Source organism: Sceloporus occidentalis, unplaced genomic scaffold, assembly GCF_023333645.1.
Source record: "Sceloporus occidentalis isolate IW3139 unplaced genomic scaffold, rSceOcc1.0.p SCAF_40, whole genome shotgun sequence".
Taxonomy (NCBI): domain Eukaryota; kingdom Metazoa; phylum Chordata; class Lepidosauria; order Squamata; family Phrynosomatidae; genus Sceloporus; species Sceloporus occidentalis.
The window spans coordinates 5178095-5198827 of NW_028317020.1; the positions used below are offsets into that span (position 1 = coordinate 5178095).

The following is a 20733-nucleotide window of genomic DNA, read 5'->3' on the forward strand; positions in this document are numbered from 1 at the left end:
CAGGGAACAAGGTAAGTGGGACAGTAAACTCTCAGTATACAAGCAGTATGGTCTGGATAAATGTTGCATCATGATCATGGGATTTCACTTAGTGGCTAATTTATACTTGGAATTTCCCAACTAAAGATCCATGCTGAGCTTTTAAATGCATAAAGTTTTTGAAGAATTGTCATTGTATCCAGCTCTAAGTCCTTTCGTATGCTTGACTGAAAATTAAAGAGATTTATACTTTCTTCGTTGGCGTCAACTGGCTTTGTAGTTCGTGGATTTCGAGTGTCACTTGCATCTTTGGAGCATGTGCCTTCTTGGCAAAGGGGTCTGAATTCAACCCCATGTTCTGCTTTTCTTGGGGAGTCTGACTCCTTATCTGGATCAGAGAAACCTGGCATTTGTGAGTGTTATTGTAAAAATTTTATTTTCTTATTTTAAATCTAAAACTTGCTTGGATTAGTATGTAAAATTACAAACACATAGATGGATGAGTGTATTCTTGTCACTGCAATTTAACAAATTGTAAATTTGTCTTTCCTATTGTGATTTATTCACAAGGCTTGCTATATTCTAGAGTCTATTCTTCAATGATACATGATGTCATGCATTATACTCATACAATACTGCCACTACCTTTAACATTTCATTTACCTTTTTCTATTTATTGAATTTTTCAAGAACTAACATTCAGTATACAGATTATACTTCATCTTATTATGCATTATTATTATGTCAATACAGGTATACCCTTTGAAAAAGACCTATTTTCTGTTTTTTGAGCCCAAGGCAAAAACAGAAAATAGTACCCCCCACACACACTATATTTTTAGAGTGGTTATTTTGAGGAAAGATAAGATTCAGGAAGATATGTAACTTACACAACAAAAATCATAATCATCACAAACAAAATAAACTTAAATAAGGTATCAAAAAACTACAAAATACAAATTTACACAAGAAAGAAAGTTCTGTCAGTATAAATTCAGATTTTATACAAACTTAAGTTTGTTTTTCATGGTAATTCATTCCTCAAGAGATATAACCATAATTTATAGTGTTTTCCTTAAGATAGTATTTAAGTGCCTTCAATGTCTATAATAATATATGAACCAATACAACAATAATAGAACAAAACATTATTGAAATAATATATTACATCAGCTATCTATTAATATACAAACATATGTAACCATAAGGCACAAAACTAATCATCAGATGATGTTAAGAGTCCAGAGTTCTAAAACGTCAATCAACATTAAAAAATATAATAAATTCCCATGAGCCTGTTAATTATTAAAAACATATAGTGTAAAAAATGTCAAAATTGCTCAAGGAAAGGCAGTGACAAAATAAGGAGCAGCAGCTGCTAACAAAAGCAAAACATGGGGGAAATATTTAATAAAAATAATACACAGCACCTAAAACATAGAAGCCATCAACTGAATTAGAAAAAGCTAGAAACAAATATATTTTATGTAAATAACGGAAAATGTATTGAATACATTTAAATAAAAAATGGGAAAGGGGCAATATGTTAGCTGTGCACTACAGATCCTTTGATGCTCTGCCAGACACGTTCTCTCTCCCCTTTCTCATAAGTTCTCCCATATTTTATAATCTCTCTTTAGCTCTCCTTTTCTCTTTTGTCCTCTCATTTCTCAATATCTCTCCATTTTCTCTTTATCTCTCCTCCTTTCACTTTATCTTTCCTATTCACTTTATCTCTCCCTTTTCTCCCTACTTCTCACCTTTCTCTTTATCCTTCTCCTTTTTGTCTCCCCCTTCTCTTTATCTCTCCTCCTCGTTCTCTTTAGCTCTCCTTTCTATCTCTGCTCTTTCTTTTTATTTCTCCACTTTTTTTTATATCTCCTTTTTTTATCTCCCCACCCTTTCACTTTATGTCTCCTTTTCTTTCTCTCTCTTCTTTCTTTTTATAATCTTCTCCTCTTTACTCTCCCTTTTCTCCTTTACCCTCACCTTTCTCTTGCATCTCTCTCCTTTTTTGATGTCCCTGTCTCATCATCTCTCCTTTTTCTTTATCTTAGTTATCCTCCTATTTAACTTTATTTCTCCCCTTTTATCCCTATCGCTCCCCTTTCTCATTATCTCTCCCATTTCTCCCCATCTCTCTCTCCTTCTGTTGGCTCATCTCTCCCATTTCTCTTAATCTCTCTTCTTTATCTATCTCTTATCCTTTCTCCCCATATTCATTATCTCTCCTCTTTCCCCCCATCTCTCATCTTTCTCATTATCTCCCCTTCTCTTTATCTCTCCTCCTCATTACCTCTGCCCTATATCTGTCACTACGGCTGGTCAGGAAGTGGATCCTCACTGCAGTAATAAGAAAAGGCACCCCTAGCGATGATGAGGGGCTCCGCTACCCAGTGCAATGGAGATTCTAGACAGAGGACAGCAGAACCAGTAATAATATGGGTCTTGATTAGATCAGGAATGAGACGATAAATTCCAAAGATCAGTCAAAAGAATGGTCGGGGTCACATAGCATAGGTCAGGGCAGGCAGCAAACAACGGTAGTGAGGAACAAGCAGAATACAAAAACCAAACGATACAGAGAGAGTCAAAACGCTAGTGAAGGCTATAAGGCACTATCACAGGCAAAGGTAGAATACCAACTGATGGTTTAAATATCCCTCCATACTCATAGACCCTCCTACCCACCCAATTAGGGGGAGGAGGAAAAAAGATAAATGTCTCTTTAAGAAGCGACATGAATATTCATAAGATAGCCATCCGTGCCCCGTCTTGATCCCTCAATCCTTGCGGGGGCACGCGTCTAGAAGCAAAGAGGACCTGAAGGTGGCTCCCGCTATCGGAATGAGCAGGCGCTGAACGCACGGGCTGCGTCTCAGCTCCCCTTTCCCAAGGGAGCACTGGAGCCCAGGGAACAATATCTTTCTTTTCTCACCATCTATTTCTCTAGTTTTCCCCTCATCTCTTACCTTTCTGACATCTGTGTCAGTGCACATTGTGGTGCACATGGCTTCAGTGCTGAGCGTCAATACATCATATTCCAGCCCTCAGCATCAATAGCCAGCCCACTTTGCAAGAAGGCAGTGAAACAGAGGTCTTAACAGAAGATATGCTCACTTTATTCTGGGCCTGTCCAGCTTGTGGCTCCCGGCTGCTACAGATTTGCTTGCTTTCTACATCTTCTCAAAGCTGTGCCTGAGGCAAATGCCTCACTCGCCTCACCCTTCTTACGGCTCTGGCAGAATCCCTTGGTTACAACTAGATATTATTTTTAATCACAACATCTTTTCTTCATAAATAATGGCAAAAAAATATTTATGAACATTTTGTGAACTTTATTACAAAAAAAAACTTTTGTCATGTTTCTGTTTTTTTACCAATACAATAATACATTAATACAACAATAAATTGATTTTATTATTCCCTTTCAAAATGTATTCCTCCAATAAATAATCAAATGTTTTTTCAGTATGTAAGAATATTTTACTGTTACAATAGTAAAACCCAAACATCCTTACTTATTTTAATTCTAAACACTCACTAAAAACCCACCTGATGAAAAAATTTATTCCCCTAACACAACCACCTAAATTCTGGAAAGAAACCATCAGAAACATCTCCACATCACCTTTGCTACAATCAAATCATTCTTATGCAAGCAGTCCAATACATTTTGCCTGATTACCTCTTATAGATTGGAAACTAACAAGAGCTAAGCCTTCTTCTCCTTCTGTGCTAGTATTTCTTAATGTGTGGTACTATCATTGTCACATTTGTATATTGTTAATTTTAATGTTATTGTGCATTTTATCTCTCACACTATTGAATCTGCTGGTGCTCTATACATAAATGCAATGTGGTATATGTAATGTTTGTTACATTTTAAGTGATATGAGAGTTTCAAACTTTGATGCATTAAGACTTATTTTGAGCATATTCACAGGCAATGTATTCAAAGACAGATTTCTAAAACTATTTACTACTTATTTTTGTTTATTAGCATAAGTGGCTGTTAATTAGCATATTTGTCAGTGTATATTTGTGATCAAACAACGTGTGATGATCTGAAGAGATCTTCTTAATAGATTCAAGTCAATAGGGGGTTAGATACCAAATATTATTCTGGTGCAGTTTGAAAAGTGGTCTTATATCAAGAGCAGCCAGTGCAGCTGACGTGTGAAGTAACTAGATTTAAAATGTCTTGATACTTCTTAAGACAGTACTGTTGCTTTGAGCATGTTATTCACATAGAGGTACCTTAATTTTTACTGCTTTAGAGCTTTTTTACCTTTTTTAAGAAAAGCAATAGGTTCCATAATTTTATTTATCCACTATACTTTTTAGAATTTTGTAATACTTTGTATGTTTAAAAATAAATTTGACCAACGATCCTAGAACTGCTTATTTTAAGCAATTGGACTAGTATTTATTCAAATGGCAAACAGATTGACCTAAAATATATAACATCATATTTATTTGTCTTGGAGAATGACTTACATTGATAACCCCTATGTCAAAGATGTAAATGATATATCAATAAAAGTACTGTGTGTGGATTAGAAAAACATAGTGGGTCAAATATGTTTTTACGTAGATAAAAGACATGAACCTTTTATCAGATAACAGAAAGCCTTCAGTTCCACTTAAATATCTAGTAGAACATTCTCACATGTGATGGTCACAGCAAGCTTTTTAATAGCATTCTCTTTAGAGCCAACAGACAATCAGTCTACATTCTGGTAACTGTGGTTCTCATAATTTGCAGAGACCTGCAGGCAAGTGAATTTGAATTGAGTCATGAGTTAAATGAAGGCACGCAAATCTCAATCATTATTTTTATTTTGGTTGAGTGGTTTTCTTTTTTCTTTAGTCCAGCACAGGTTCTGCATTCAATGGTCGGCCAAAATTGACTGCAGAATTCTGCATTTTTGTAATACAGTGTTGTCACTTTGAATTTGTTACGTAAAACCATGTTAACTGTTAAGCTGTAGTTGAACACCTTTGCCTTAAAATGTGTGGAATAAGAACAGCAGGGTAATACAATGCTTCATTTTAATAAAATTTTTAATGCCAATTCACTAGAAGCCAAAGTTGGTAAATCTAGATGAATTATTACAGTTTCATGATAAACTGTACAACAACAGCATCAAATGGATATATGAAAGGCAGGGATTTCCATGGAGAATGGCTTTGTTATGCTGAGCTTGATACCACATTGAATTAGAAATTGTCCCTTCTGGGGAATGTTTTCCAATATCTAGCTTAGGTGTATCTGTCAGGTAGATCTTAGATGGCAATTCAGACTATAAACCTTGATCAGTAAGAATATACCATAGTGGGCTATACTGGGAGCTATGATTTCTTTTTAATTTCTTTTTGATTTATGATTGGGGATAATATGGAATGTAGTAAAATGTATTTGGGGTCTAGAGACTATAGCTTCTGGGGGTAACCGATTACTAAGAATGTAATGAATGGTTCTAAATATTGATTAATAAATTAACTGTTTTTATATTTAAGCTAGTTGTTCCTACCAGCACTGACCCCAAAATACATTTTTACTGTATGTATTTGTCCTTAGACATCTGGGAACAGAACAGAAATGCATACTTATACAGAACTCCTGATAAAATGGAATGTGACAGTTGTTTTTTAACGTAACTAGCTTCATCAGAACTAATTATGTATTGGGAAGTTGTCAGATGTGGTAGGAGTCAGAAGAGAATTAGCCACACCAAAATAATTCACATGGTTTATGTCACGGAAGCCTCCGTGCCATGGGCTCCTGGAGGGGACTGAGTGCCAGCCTCCTTACTACAGACTATGGGCCCTGGTAAAGAGTGCCATGTTATCCTTTTGTGTGTTATTAATAAAAATGTATTTTATTATTTCCTAACTGTTTACACACAGCACACTAAACTCTGGGAGATAATCTAATCAAAACAATGTGTATTCCTTATTTTAGTGGCATCTGTATCCTTTTGTATTGTTAATCCCTTTACTGCCCCTGTTGTCTCTGGGAGGCAGATTAAGGGGGCGGTTTGTATCCTAGTATCTTGTTTTATGTTGATGTGTGTTTTGCTGGATATATCCAGCCGTCTGTGTCTAAAATAAATCAGTTCTCCTCTTGTTGTACCTAAAGACTAGTCTTGCCTGGTTATTTGGGTACCGGATAGCGTTATCCCTTTACTTTGCTTGGGGATATTACCTACGGATTGCGGGGAATTACCGTATTTGCTCGATTATAAAACGACCCTGATTATAAAATGACCCCCAAATCTGAATATTAATTTAGAAAAAAAAAGCCTGAATATAAGACGACCCTATAGGAAAAAAGTTTTACCAGTAAATGTTAATTCATGTTAACTATTTATTTTTTTTAAATAAAAGCTATGATTGAGAAAAATATTTTGTTTTTATTTCCTTTTTTTTTTTTAACCTGCCCATCTGTCCCCAGTTATGCATCTGTCCCCAGGCTTGCCACTCTGCCCCAGAAATGCCTTATACCCCCTATATGCCACTGTGCCCCATGATATGCCTTTTAACCATCTATATGCCACTGTGCCCCATGATATACCTTTTAACTCTCTATATGCCACTGTGCCCCATGATATGCCTTTTGACCCCCTATGTGCCACTCTGCCTCCAGAATTGCCTTATACCCCTATATGCCACTCTGGGAAGGGAGAAGTCGCTCTTAGTGGAGAGGGACAACCTGAGGTCCCTGGTCGGTCTGTCACAACTGGCTGGCAGCGGCGGGATCTGACTTCTCCAGGACTGACACTGGGATTGCTTCCTAGTCTGAGGGACATTTCACACCAGGATCAATCTTCAGGAAACAGAATGGGGATGAGCTATGCAGAGCTGATGGACCCATCTGGAGCACAGCGGGAGGCCCAACGGCGTTTGTCTCTGTACAGCACCAAACCTCCGGTGGAGGTGATCCTCGCAGTTATTAGAGAGTTGGATCGGCTCCGGATTCAAGTATACAAGTGGACAAGGGCTGTTTGAGCTAGAAAAACAGCCTATTCCAGAGTATGTGGCAGTGGATGGGACTGCGGTCTCCACTGGCACCAGCCCAGCAGAAGAGCTGGCATCTGAGCAGGAGCGCCAGGGAGGGGATGCCCCAGCGGCTGAGTGAGTGCACGGGAGTGCAGCCGACCAGTCTCCCCAGCGGCAGCTCACAGATTTGGAAGCGGAAGAACCTGTCCTCGCTTCTTAGCGGTAGATCCCAATTGAGGGAGCTGAGGATATTGTCCTCCCTCCCCAGCGGCTGACAGATGGCCTGGGAGACGGCGCAGTCGGCCCATCTCCCCAGCGGCAGGAGCACCAGGGAGGGAGTGCAGGTAGCATCACTCCCCAGCCGCTGAGTGAGTGCATGGGAGATGGCGCAGCCGGCCAGTCTCCCCATCGGCAGCTTACAAGTCCGGGAGCGGAAGAACCTGTCCTTCCTCCCCAGTGGCAACAGGAGCACCAGGGAGGGGACGCAGGCACCGTCACTCCTCAGCAGCTGAGCAAGTGCCTGAGAACCTGTGCAACTGGCCCATCCCTCCAGCAGGATCACCAGGGAGGCATGCAGGTGGCATTACACCCCAGCGACTGAGTTCACTCCAGGGAGAAGGGGCAGTCGGCACTTCTCTCCAGCAGCTGGTATGTTTATCGGGAGAGGCAGAGTTTGGCTGGGTGAGCACTGCACTTGTAGGGGCAATTGGGCTAGGGGACCAGTTGGGACGGGATGGACTGACTAACTTCAGAGTCAACCCATCTGGGGTCTCCTTCTGTGTTAGTCTCTTTGCGATGACAAATATCACGGAAGCCTCCGTGTCATGGGCTCCTGGAGGGGACTGAGTGCCAGCCTCCTTACTACAGACTATGAGCCCTGGTAAAGAGTGCCATGTTATCCTTTTGTGTGTTATTAATAAAAATGTATTTTATTATTTCCTAACTGTTTACACACAGCACACTAAACTCTGGGAGATAATCTAATCAAGACAATGTGTATTCCTTATTTTAGTGGCATCTGTATCCTTTTGTATTGTTAATCCCTTTACTGCCCCTATCCAGCCATCTGTGTCTAAAATAAATCGTTCTCCTCTTGTTGTACCTAAAGACTAGTCTTGCCTGGTTATTTGGGTACCGGATAGCGATATCCCCTTACTTTGCTTGGGGATATTACCTACGGATTGCGGGGAATTATTGTCCTGAAGGGAGAAGTCGCTGTTGGCAGAGAGGGACAACCTGAGGTCCCTGGTCGGTCCTTCACAGTTTACAATTCTGTTGATTTGCTCTGGACATAAACTCCAAGTAGATTATATGGCACTGAATTCTTTGGTGAGTGTTGTTTACTCATATATTTGGTTGTTTTTCTCCTCTGATGATTTAGATGGAGCATCAGGCACAGGGAAAGAATATTCTACAATCTCGGAATTGCCCATAAAATAAACCAATAGAATGTGACCTCGTAGAACAGAGCGTGAACTGGTGCAACTAATCTACTGTCAAAAAATCAAATTTGTTATTTAGCTGCTTTATTAGCTGAAAACACTAAACTTTCCAGCAAGATCTATATAAGTATATTGATGTTTTTTTTTGTTTGTATTATTTTGTGTTTATTAACAGTCCTGCCCCGTCCTCGTGTCCCTACGCCCCTGCTTCATGCTCCCAGCCTTGCTCCTGGCACATACACACAAATTACACACATATTTACACATACACGTACACATACACACTTCCGCATACATACTCATGCTAACACATACTCAATAAACACTCATGCTACCAAAAACGTATCCTGACAAAGGACCTTTGTGAGGACTAAAAAATGAATATTTTACTATTACTACTATTACTATTATACCTAATATTTTCTGTTCTATAAAAAGTTCCATGGGTGAGTTTTGTTATATGGACTCTGAGGGAATTTGATGGGTTTGATCCACAGTCTTCAGGTATAGAAATGCTTCTCCCGAAAAAGCAGGCCAGTTTTCTTTAATCCCTGGGCAGGGAAACGATGTTTGGTCATGCTCACCTCCTCCCTACACCAGAGTCTAACTGGGGTTAACCATACCACCTGGATGAAGCCGAACCCCGAAAAGAAACCAACATTGGGAAGTTCCCATGTATGCTTATGATCATTTTCATTTTTTATAACTCTTAACATTATAACATTTAAGATGTAGGAAGGGAGAAAGATGGGGAAAGGGAAGAGAATACATAAAAAGAAGGAAAAAAATATACAGATACTGTAACAAGGTGCGGGGTGTTGTCGTGGAAGGGGTATACATTCCCCCTCGTTTTGCAGGGTTTTATACGACATATAGGGCAGGCTGGTGCTCCACCCCGCAGTCCCAGTTTACATGCACCTGGACTGACACGGGTTCCAGGCCGGGAGTTTAAGCTGACTCCAATGCACTGGTCAGCTGCAAGTAATTAGCTGCACCGACTGCAATATAACCTGACCTGTTGGACAGAGGGAGAGAAGAGTTTTTGTTTGGAAGCAGCAGAGCTTGCTATGCCCAAAAGAGACCATCAAAGAGGTTGGTGGGATTATGTTTTTATTATTATTATCTTTTATTTATATAGCGCCAACAGTTTACGCAGCGCTTAATACAATACATAAATTCAAGGGATATGACAAGACAAGAATTGACAGACTAAGACAAACCGATACATTTGGTGGAGAGAGCCCTGCTCGCAAGCTTACAATCTAGTTTTGTGTTAGTTTAGACCCTTAGTAGTGAGGGAGTTATATGTTAGTAAGCGCTCAGACGAGCTAGGCTTTTGTTTGTAGCGAATTTGTGTTCTATGTAATCCTGTAAATATCTTCATACGTGGACTACAAATAAATCGTTGGTGATTACCTAACTGAGATGTGGCGTTAATACCTTAGAGGACCGTGCTGTTTGGTACCCTGTGTGGGTGCAGGATCACAATACAAATAAGTTATAAATGATGCAGAGTGAGTTATATAAGTTACATTAAAATATATGTTCTAACACTTTTCGAAAACATAATTTTTTTTGCAGCCCCCAACACAGAAACTATTTTGGGCGGTCTGCGCAGTTGGAATCGGAGGGACATTTCAATATGGGTATAATGTGTCGATCATTAATGCACCTACCACAGTAAGTACACATTTAATGAAATCATTAGTGTTAGTTTGTTTATGACAATAAATATTATTATGAGAAAAAAAAAAGAAATCACATTTAACAATTTGCGGCATAATGAGACAGAGTAGTGTTATATAATGCACAAATACTAGCATTTCCAGCTATGATCGTAAAATGTGGTTATAGGTTGAATGAATAAAGGTGGAAGAAGTTGATTGCTATTGTATATGTTATAGGAAATTAAGAATTTAAAAATTTTACTGTGTAAAAAGATAGACTGCAGAAATAGTCCAAGATACTATGGACACCAGGTGAAGTTGTTTACCAGAAAAAAAATTCTCCCCCAAAGGTTATGCCCCATATAATTTCCAGAATTTCCCTGGTGTTAGCATCTTAAACTGTCCACAGCTGGAATTTCAGGTTGACTTTTGAAAATTCTGAGAGTTTTAATTAAGAACATCTTTGATGTATATATGTCATATATGTAGTGACCAGTAATTGACAAGCCTTTGTTTCTAAAATCTTTATATATGTTGTTATTTTACAAATCTTTCTTAGTATATACAAAGATTTATTAATGAAACATGGTATATTCGCCATAAGTCCAACTTGGATGGAAGTCTGTTGACACTTATCTGGTCTGTTATCGTTTCAATATTCACACTTGGTGGACTACTTGGTACATATATCGGAGGAAGTATGGCAAACAAACTAGGCAGGTAAGTGAATTGTGTAAATCTGCGCCACATATAGTTATTTGTGTATACTAATCCAAGCAACTGGGGTACATGGAATGCGACTATTCCAGGAAAACAACACTTGCCTGGGGGGGGGGAGCATGTATTCCAGAATGCCAAACCCTTCAATCAATTGGACTGGATATCTTTAGTTAGTACTACAGCCAAAAAACAGCAACTTGTGTTACACATGTAGTTGAAGTGTTTATTGTTTTCCTTCAAGGCTTGTATTCAATAATCAGACCTCTGAAGCACTCGTGACAAATTATTCTATTTGCCATCTATTCTACTGAGTTGTATAATAAGGCTTCATAAAAAAATGTAATTGTTTACCAAGGGGGTTAAGATATCCAGGATCACTAAATTCAATCAGGGGCTTAAGAGCCAATGCTGGACTAGACATTACTTCAAAAGTTTAATGAATTTCCAAACATTCTAACACTGACATCTGCTCATACAGACTATACCGCTGAATATAGTCACCAAATCATCAGCACATCAGTTCTAGCAACAGACACTTTACCTTTACAGGAAAATATGTAACCACTACAAGTGTTAGCAGTGGGGCTAGTGTATTACCAACCACCATTTTTTAATCCACTGAAGGCAAGGCCAGACTTATCTTTCCAGAAGGGAAGTGTTGGCTGACAGGTGAAACCAAGTGGCCTCCAGTAACTAATATACACACTAGCACACACACTCACTCTAACACATACACATGCTTCTCAGGGTCCTGTGCTGGGACACCCCAGAGAATGTCTGGGCAGTGTCATAATATTGTTCTGTTTTCTGGACTATCCTGGTAAATTTGGAACTGTAAGTAGCTAGGCAAGAAGGGGAATAAAAAAATGTCACTCTTTAAGGCAAGGCCAATCTTATTGAAAGATAGAAAAGTGAAAACACAATGCCCAAAAATCATAAATGAAAAGCAATCCGAAAAGAAGAATGTAATGTCATTGAGTAAAAAAAAAATTATGTTTGATACCACCAATTGAAGTATATTCCATTGGTTGTTATGTAATGTTGTTTAATTTGTAGAGTTATAAACTATTGTACACAATATAATATGTATTTTTAATACAGTATTAGTTGGGAGAAGTTAAAATATTTTATATTAAAAAAGAGGATATTAATGCTTATCTACCTAAAACTGCATAGATGTTTGTTTCACATTTCACTTTTTTTGTGTTTCAGGAAAAAAACTCTATTGATGAACAATATTATTGCTATGTTTGCTGCATTTTTTATGGGGCTTGCAGAACCAGCAGGTTTATTTGAACTTTTGATAGTTGGGAGATTCTTAATAGGAATAAATGCAGGTAAGGTGGAATTGTAATTTTACAAAAAATAAAGCCTGTAGGCAATCTTATATTATGTGTGGTCAATGCATGGTTCTCTTAGGTCTGCAATAATGATAGCCAACGTCTAATGAAGAGGTCTATTTAGCAATGTATTTAATGCTCACCTTCTCTTTTGGACAGAAAGGAAATTATCACAATTCTCCACGTTTAGTGTACCTACACAAATTATGTATTGTTTTTTTCAAGACGGATAGGGCTTTCTTTTTCTATAAGTTATACATGTCTGGCACATTGTTTAGTTTAAATATTTTTTATTTTTTTTTAAAACTATCTAAGCATCTATGTGAATTGAGCTACCCTCAGCTTTAGACCCTGACCTGACCCTTGCTTTGCTTCGGATACCACTGCTGTTGCTTATAGTGAACTGTTGCCTGCACTAGGGGTTTCCAACTTATCCAGATGTTACAATCGGTTTTTTTAAGTTTTGTAGGGACAAAATATTCTGTTACATATTACACTGTTTATGTAGACCGTGGGCTTGATGGGGTAGGGATGTACTGTACCCCAATCAGAGCCGCCATCAGGGGGGGGTACATGTAGCACTCGTGTACCAGGCCTAGCCTCCCTTCTCTTGTACTGCGAGAGGACAGGGAGGCTGAACCCCACGCTTGGCAGCAGAGGTGTACTGAGACGGGTGCCTTAGGTGCACGGCCCCCAGTGTGTGTCTATGTACAATGTTCGAGTCAGTGTGTGTTAATGTATGTTGTTGGATAGCATTTGCACGTGTATAAGAGTGTGGTGTTATTACCAATAAGTCTGAAAGTGTAATTAATTTTGCAACATAAGCTTTAATGTAAAGCATTCAGAAAATGTGAATAGAAGTCGTGGTTCACTAAATTGTGTCAAGAATCTAACTACAGTTAAGAATCCCAGTTGTCTGTCTATACTCTTGTTTGTTTTTAGTAATTCCCCTTCTATAAGCCGAAAAATTAGCTTCACAGAAATGTTGACCTATGTGTGCTAAAGTAGAAGAGCCATTAATTTAAATCCAGTTCAGGGTTTTTGTAGAAATGTCAATGACATTCCTCATCTCTTCAATTACAATGTGACTGGAACTACACCGCCTTTTATTTATCAAAGCCAAAAAGATGCAAATTACAGCAAAAATACTATATTGAGTTTACCGCATAAGAAAATCGAATTGGTTTCAAAAGAGAACATTTTCCTTATTAAATTTGTCTCAGGCTCACAGCCAGAGACTTTCTCCAATAATAAAATAGGCTATTTATCAAAAATGTTTCATTTCATTATTTCAAAATCTATGAACAATTGTGGTTAAAATTTTAAACTTTTGGGACCCATATATACAGTATATTTTATATTAGTGGGCAATACATCCCCATGCATACGTCCCAAGTGTTCCTCCTGTTTCAGGGGCTAAAATTACTGCTTGCGGCTTGACGATATGTATAAACCCCATTATCACCCTTTATGTGTATTTCTTTTGCTACTTCGTTTTATTGTGTGACTTAATTATCTACTTTTTCAAATGGATATTAGCATAGTATAACAACATTTGAGAATGGTTAGGTCATTACAGCTACGGACTTGTTTTATAATGGCCTGATTTCAGCTGATTTCTCTTTATAGGTATCGGCATCTGTGTTCAACCTCTCTATCTTGGGGAAATTGCTCCGAAGCATATACGAGGCTTCATGACTGTGGGCATCAACATCTTTTTGACTGGTGGACTCTTAGCTGGACAAATTGTTGGTTTACGGTACAGTTATTGTTCAATATTTCAAAATTCTTATATACACATTCGCTTCTCTCAGACCTGCAGAGACCACAAGCGTGGGGAACGGAACAGAAGCCCCTAAACCTTCTTTCATAGGCCCTACAAATATTAAAGGCAGCTTTGTTTATAAGAATATTGTAGGACTGCAATATAATTTAGCAAAAAATGTATCTAGGAAGTCATCTGGGTTTATTCAATATCGCTTATATTTATTATATTTGTCAATTGTGTGTTTTATATTTTGTTAACAGGGAAATACTTGGCGATGAGAACTCCTGGCCGTTCTTGCTAGCTACGTGCTGTATACCTGCGTTTATGCAGTTAATAATATTCCCATTCTTTCCTGAAAGTCCCAGATACCTCCTAATAGAAAAAAAGGATGAGTATGCATGTCAAAAAGGTAATTAATACAATATTAGGGAAATATCTGGCTAGAAAGAAACATCAATGTTGACTCCACTATGAAAAACAAACTGGTTATGTTAGTGTTTTCCTAACAAATTAATGTTAACGCCATCTATAGAATATCAAGTTATTTGACTAATTTAAACTTTTACCTTTAACAATATTGTGTTTCCTATAATAGTAAGTTGTCTAAAGCTTTTATGCAAGTGTTTTTGTAATTTTTTTTTAGCACTGAAAACATTTTATGGCGCACAGCACTACCAGTTTCAGTTAGAAGATATCCAGGTTGAGTCAAATGCTTTACATGGTGAGAAACACAAGAAGATTCTACAATTGTTTTCGGACCAGGCTATAAAATGGCAGCTTATTGCTGTTATAGTAACTAATATAGGACAGCAACTCTGTGGGATAAACGCGGTAAGTAGAAGCTCACCCTATATCTCAGTTTCTATGCACTGCACAAAATATTTTTTTATGTATTTATTTGTATCTTTTTGCATTTTGTAATCCCTAATTTTCTTTTTAGTTTTTATACGAGAAGAAACTTAAATCAATGATGTTTTTCTAGCCTTTCTGTGACTTCTGTCTTCTTTGCATCTATTTATCTCCTCTGTTCATTCACTATTTCCTCAACTTCTTTATATCTTCAACTCCTTTTTTGTCTGTATGTATACATGTATATTTGCTATGTATGTGTTAACTACCCCATTTAAATTGCACAGCACTGCGTAATATTTTGGTGTTATTTGGTTCACGAGATATGACACTAGTTGTAAAACCACAGAGAAACGGAGGCTTTTTTGCAGAATTATATATGCAATTTCTTGCAATTTCTTGCATTAGCGTATCAGCTACAAGGAAGCCATCAAAACAACAATTGTAACAAATTGTTTCTTACAGAGCAACACTAAACACAATAAAGTCTTAGAAGCAAATGCAATAACGCTTCATCTACTTGAATGTATAGAAAGTGTGGCATTGTGCAAAAACTACTTTTTAAAAATGGAACTAATCTGGAATTTCAACAATTTATATAAAATGATTTTCTTTCCATCAGATTTATTTCTATGCTGATTATGTGTTCAGAAAAGCTGGGATTCCTGCTCAAAATATACCATATGTCACGCTTGGCACTGGAGCCTGTGAATGTGTGACTGCTTTGACGTGTGTAAGTTAATATTACATATTCAACAACTAGAAACGTTCACAAGAATGGAAGATAAGGGAATTTATTTATACATTTTTGTGTTTTAGTCAGATTTTATTTTCTTCATAAAACTTTGATTGGCCATGAGGTATGAAGGACACGTTTACAGACCTATTGGTGGAAGTTGTTGGTTCAAATTTTAGTTCTGGCCTACCCCTGGGGCAGGATCAGGCTGATATGTTGATGGAGATTGCTCCTCTGTAATGGCACAAGAGAGCTAAAACCTGAGATGCTCCCAAGTGGGGATGCTCCATAGGACAGACTATGAAGTGGCTAATTGTTCTTGGTGTTTTGTATGAATAAATATAACTGGGATAGGATTAGTGTTGACTGGTTGCCAGTGTTACTTATGTTACAGAAATATAGCCTGATCCTTATGCCAATGTACAGTGTATGTTCCTTAGATGGCTGTCACAATGTATTGAGGGGCAGTTACTCTCTATGGCAACTAGGTCTGGTATTTTAATAATTAATTTATTATGTACAGAGTCCAAACTTTTTGGCCTATGGAAGACTCATCACTAACTATGAGACTAACTCAGACTGTATTTGATGGTAAACTTCTTTTCTTAGTTATTAAAAAAACAGGTACATACTATGTTTTCATGGAATAATTAAAGCCTAGTCACTATTAGTCATGAGTCTTTTACTTATTTATTATTATTTAGAATATTTCTGTTGAATTGCTATTATTATTGTTAATACTAAGCTTTTTTTTATTAATTGCCAACATATTCTGCACAGATGCAGATACAACAGGACCCTGTCTGTGAGCTGACAATCTAGCCTTCATAGAAAGTTCCTAGCAAGAATGATGGGTTTATGGGGGCACCACTTGTAAGCTGATATTCTAAACTAAGTATGTGGGTAATTGATTCAAAAGTGGGAGGAAAAAAAATGGACAGGGGTGTTGGGTTAGAGCTTGTGACACAATGATGGTTACAGGGAAGCTAAAAAGAGAAAGATGAAAAAGATTGCATTGAATTTAAAATGAATTAGATTTACCCATAGCGGATTTCCTGATGGAAGTGGCATGTATTTTCATAGAAGAGACTGGTCAACAGCTCATTTTGCATTGATGTATGTAGAGTGTTATGTCACATTAGTTCTCAGTCAATGCCGGAGGTAAAAATTCTTTTTTTTTCTCATAGCAAGCATTTCTATTAGAATATTATGCCCCATGACAGCTTCAAAGAAAAAACATATCTTCAGTGACACGTGTGTCTAATTAAATATGTGTGATGTCTTGCCACATCAAAACAATTATCCCATAAATGTTGTAACATTTATCCATGATAAATATTTACAGGGTCTGCTAATAGATAAAGCTGGAAGACGCTTACTTATTATCGGAGGATACACACTCATGGCATTTTGGTGTGCTGTATTGACGATAACCTTGACATTTCAGGTATGAACTATATCATTACTCTACCAATGTATTTGTAAAAGATACAACACTAATATGATTCTAAATTTAGACAAATGCCAAACCCAGTATTACCTTATGACATCATTAGTTAGATGGAAGAATGACAATCACAGTCAAGTGGATGAGTGACTCATTCTGACAATGGATGATGGTCATGGTAGCCAGTCAGTTTCAGAAGTGTGTATGTGTGTGTGGGGGGGGGGGGGGGTCTGTACAGTGTAACATATAACATTTAGAACTTTGAACTAAATTGCCTCCAAAAATAATTATATATAAAAACATTATATATAAAAAAAAATGATTAAGTACAATTACAAATATAACAAGGCTGAACCTCTGGTTCAATCTGTACCTTTGTAACAGTTTATGGCAAAAAGAGCATACCTGATTTGTCCATGCTTCTGAAAGCTTGCTTTACCTAGATTTTTTGGTTTATGATGTAATTTGTGATTTACATTAATTTGTAGTACTAGGGTTTTTCCTTTTTATGTGTCTTGGCAGTAGGAATTTTTGAGTTTTGGAGACATTCTAGAGAAAGACTACTAAAATGGTAAATAGTTCACAGTGTATAAATTATCAGGGAAGAGTAAAGGATATGAATTTGTATAGGTTGCAGGTGAGAAGAGAGTGGAAATACAATAAAATGGATGTAAATACGTAAAAAAAACCAGGGTATGTCCTTAACACGGTTTCTCCGACCCCCATATTATAAAGAATGCAAACTCTACAAAATAAATAAATAGTAATAGAGATCAATGCATAAATATACTTTAATTCTGAATTAGATGTAGCCAGATAGTAACTCATTGCAAAAAACACATTGTGCTATGGACTTTATTGTCATGTTGTAATTACTTGGAAAGGTTTTATTTAAAGCCTGTAAATATTTTACTTTCTCTTTTTTAGGATATCTTTTCATGGATTCCCTATTTAAGTATGTCTGCTATTCTTGCTTTCATATTATGCTTTGGACTGGGGCCAGGTAAGGGAACACAGTATTTCTAAATATGTGCAAATCATCTATTGTGTTTAGTTACCATCTGACAACAGCCGTGACGTATTTATGAGGGTCAGTATTCTAGGCCTGGCCCAAGGCAATTCCCCCAAGCCACCCTGTAGGACCTACCTCTAGCACTTGTACCGCTCTTCCTCTTTTATTTTGATCACTGGGATGTGATGTTATGTCCTGACACACAGGGTGCTAAGAGGCTATTTCAACTAGATGCAGTACATAATTCCAAGGTACAAATTGGCCAGATCTCTGAATTCCCAAAGCGCCCCATTGCAATCAGTATACCTGAGAATTCTCTGGATTCCACTTGGAGCATCTGGGAAAAGCACCGCTTCTCTGGGTGGCCACCGCTCTGACACACTCCCCACTAATTTTCCCCTTAAACGGTCTTTGTCCCGCAACCTCAGCAGGACCACACACTGACATCAGTGGGACACCACAAGGTGGGATCTGGGTAGTCAGAGCCATAAAGTTCCCAGGTTTGCCCCCAGTAATGCACACACACACACTCTAGCGACACCTACCAATGGAGTATCCTTTTTATAACTGTGTGAGCTCACTAAATGAAAGTGATCAGGATTATACAATTTTTCAAACCACATCATGTTTATTGTAATAATCATTTCATATTCTTCTTTAATTTACAGGAGGTGTTACAAATACCTTGACAGCAGAATTATTTACACAATCGTCGCGATCTGCAGCATTTATGATTGGAGGGGCGGTAAACTGGATAAGCTTTTTTGCTATAGGAATGATATTCCCATTCATAGTGGTAAGTATGAAATAATAATACCTCTCAATGCTTTGAACCAGGGCATGTACATTTCACATCAACTAAGTGTCCTACTGCCTCCCAAGCTAATACTGCTCTATAACCTCACCTGGGAATTTTATAAATAGCTGACCCTAAGACTCCCTTTAAAGTCAAAGATCTCATTGTAGCGACTCCATAATGATGGTAACCAAATGGTAATAATTATTATTTCTTTATCCTCTAATGCAAAACAACATTGATGTTTGAGGTCTTTTAATAAAAACGTTGTAGTTACAGCTACATGTTAGATTCCATGTTAAAAGAAGCTTTAAACAGCAATACTAATACTATTCAGTTTCCCAGCTCCAAAATCTATGGCTATGGGGAAGTGTAGGGATTGTTTAAAAAATGTCAAGGGCTTTCTCATAATCCCCAACAAGCCCATCACACAGGGTCTAATAACATACTTCTGTGTTTTCTGTAAAGGTTTGGTAAAATAAAAACAAACTTAAAATAGGTTTTTGCCAAGGAAATTAAAAAGTTATCAGTCCCTTCATTTGTGTCACATGACAATTAAGCATTTCCTGAGAAATTATGAATGTTGCTAAATATTTAATGAATACAAATTATTTTGGGGGAGGCATTTGACATTCAACAGTACTAGGGATGATATTTATAACCTTTTTATATACTTTATATACAAAGTACGTGCATATCTGACCATCACATCTATATGAGCTTGATGTACATCCTATTGCAAAACCATACACTTTAATAAGGAATTGACCAACCCCTCCCATCACCATCGCTCCTGTAGTAGACTTTATTCTACTTGGAAGGCTTTCCACAAGATTTTAGAGTGTGTGTGTGGAAATTTACCCATTACCCAAAAGAGCATTTTTAAGGTCAGGCATTGATGTTGAGTGAGAAGATCTAAGCTTGCAATCAGTGTCCCAGTTCAAGGTCAGGGCTCTGTGCAGGCCACTAGAGTTCCTACAAACTAAACTCATCAAAGCATGTCTTTATGAACCTTGCTTTGTGCACAGGGGCATAGTCATCCCGAAACAGGAAAGGATCATCTCAAAACTGGTGCCATAAAGTTGGAAACATGCAATTGTGTAATATTTTTGCATGCTGTAGCATTAACATCACCCTTCACCAGAAATAAGGGGTCTAGTCCAGACCCTAAAAAACAGTACCAGACCTTACTCCTCCCGCACCAAACTTTACAGTAGGCACTATGCATTCCCGTAGGTTGTATTCTCCTGGCATCCACAAAACACTAATTTGTCCATCAGACTTCTCGATAAAAAAATGATTCATCATTTCAGAGAACATTTTTCTACTGCTGCAGTCAGTGGCGGAGTGCTTTGGACCACTCTAGCCGATGCTTGCCAGTGCTCATAGCGACCTTTGGCTTGTGTCCAGCTGCTTAGGCATGGAGATACGCTTCATGAAGCTCCTACTGCACAGTGCTTGTGCTGATGTTGCTTCCAGTTTAGAACTTTCCGGGTGACTTCAGCAGTGACGGGACATGAAAGGGAATGCCTGATCGTGCGATTGGGCATTTAAAACATTGCTTAATGAATGTTTTTGCATATGTGATTTCATAATTCCCTTTGTTTTATTCTGCAGTTTTATGGCTTTAGTTTCAAGTTTACGCTTATTAAGATAATGATATTCTATTTTTTTTAGGATGGATTAAATCAATTTTGCTTTCTGTTCTTTTTCGTGGTATGCATTCTTATAGCTGGCTTTATCTTCTACATTGTTCCAGAGACCAAACACAAATCATTCCTTGACATCAAAGCAGATTTCCAAAAACTTAATTTTGGTCAATTAAATTCAAACTCCACAGAGGACCACGTTACCCAGACTACAACCGAGGACACCTTGTAAAAATAACTTATTGGGCGCTGTATAATTAAATATTTCAGGCTACTTTCTTTCCTTTCTACCACACATGACAAAATAAAATCCGAAGAAACAA

The 20733-nt window shown here is 37.7% G+C and overlaps 1 protein-coding gene across 1 annotated transcript; it reads left to right on the plus strand.

Moving 5' to 3' along the window:
* The first annotated feature begins 6825 nt into the window (after positions 1 to 6825).
* LOC149290244 (solute carrier family 2, facilitated glucose transporter member 11-like) lies at positions 6826 to 20642 on the plus strand. The gene is made up of 12 exons (XM_089489459.1): positions 6826 to 6966; positions 10008 to 10106; positions 10653 to 10813; positions 12026 to 12150; positions 13783 to 13912; positions 14182 to 14330; positions 14565 to 14752; positions 15393 to 15503; positions 16852 to 16953; positions 17881 to 17956; positions 18634 to 18761; positions 20439 to 20642. The coding sequence occupies exons 1-12, from the start codon at positions 6826 to 6828 to the stop codon at positions 20640 to 20642; spliced, it is 1614 nt and encodes a 537-aa protein (XP_089345585.1).
* The last annotated feature ends 91 nt before the right edge of the window (positions 20643 to 20733 follow it).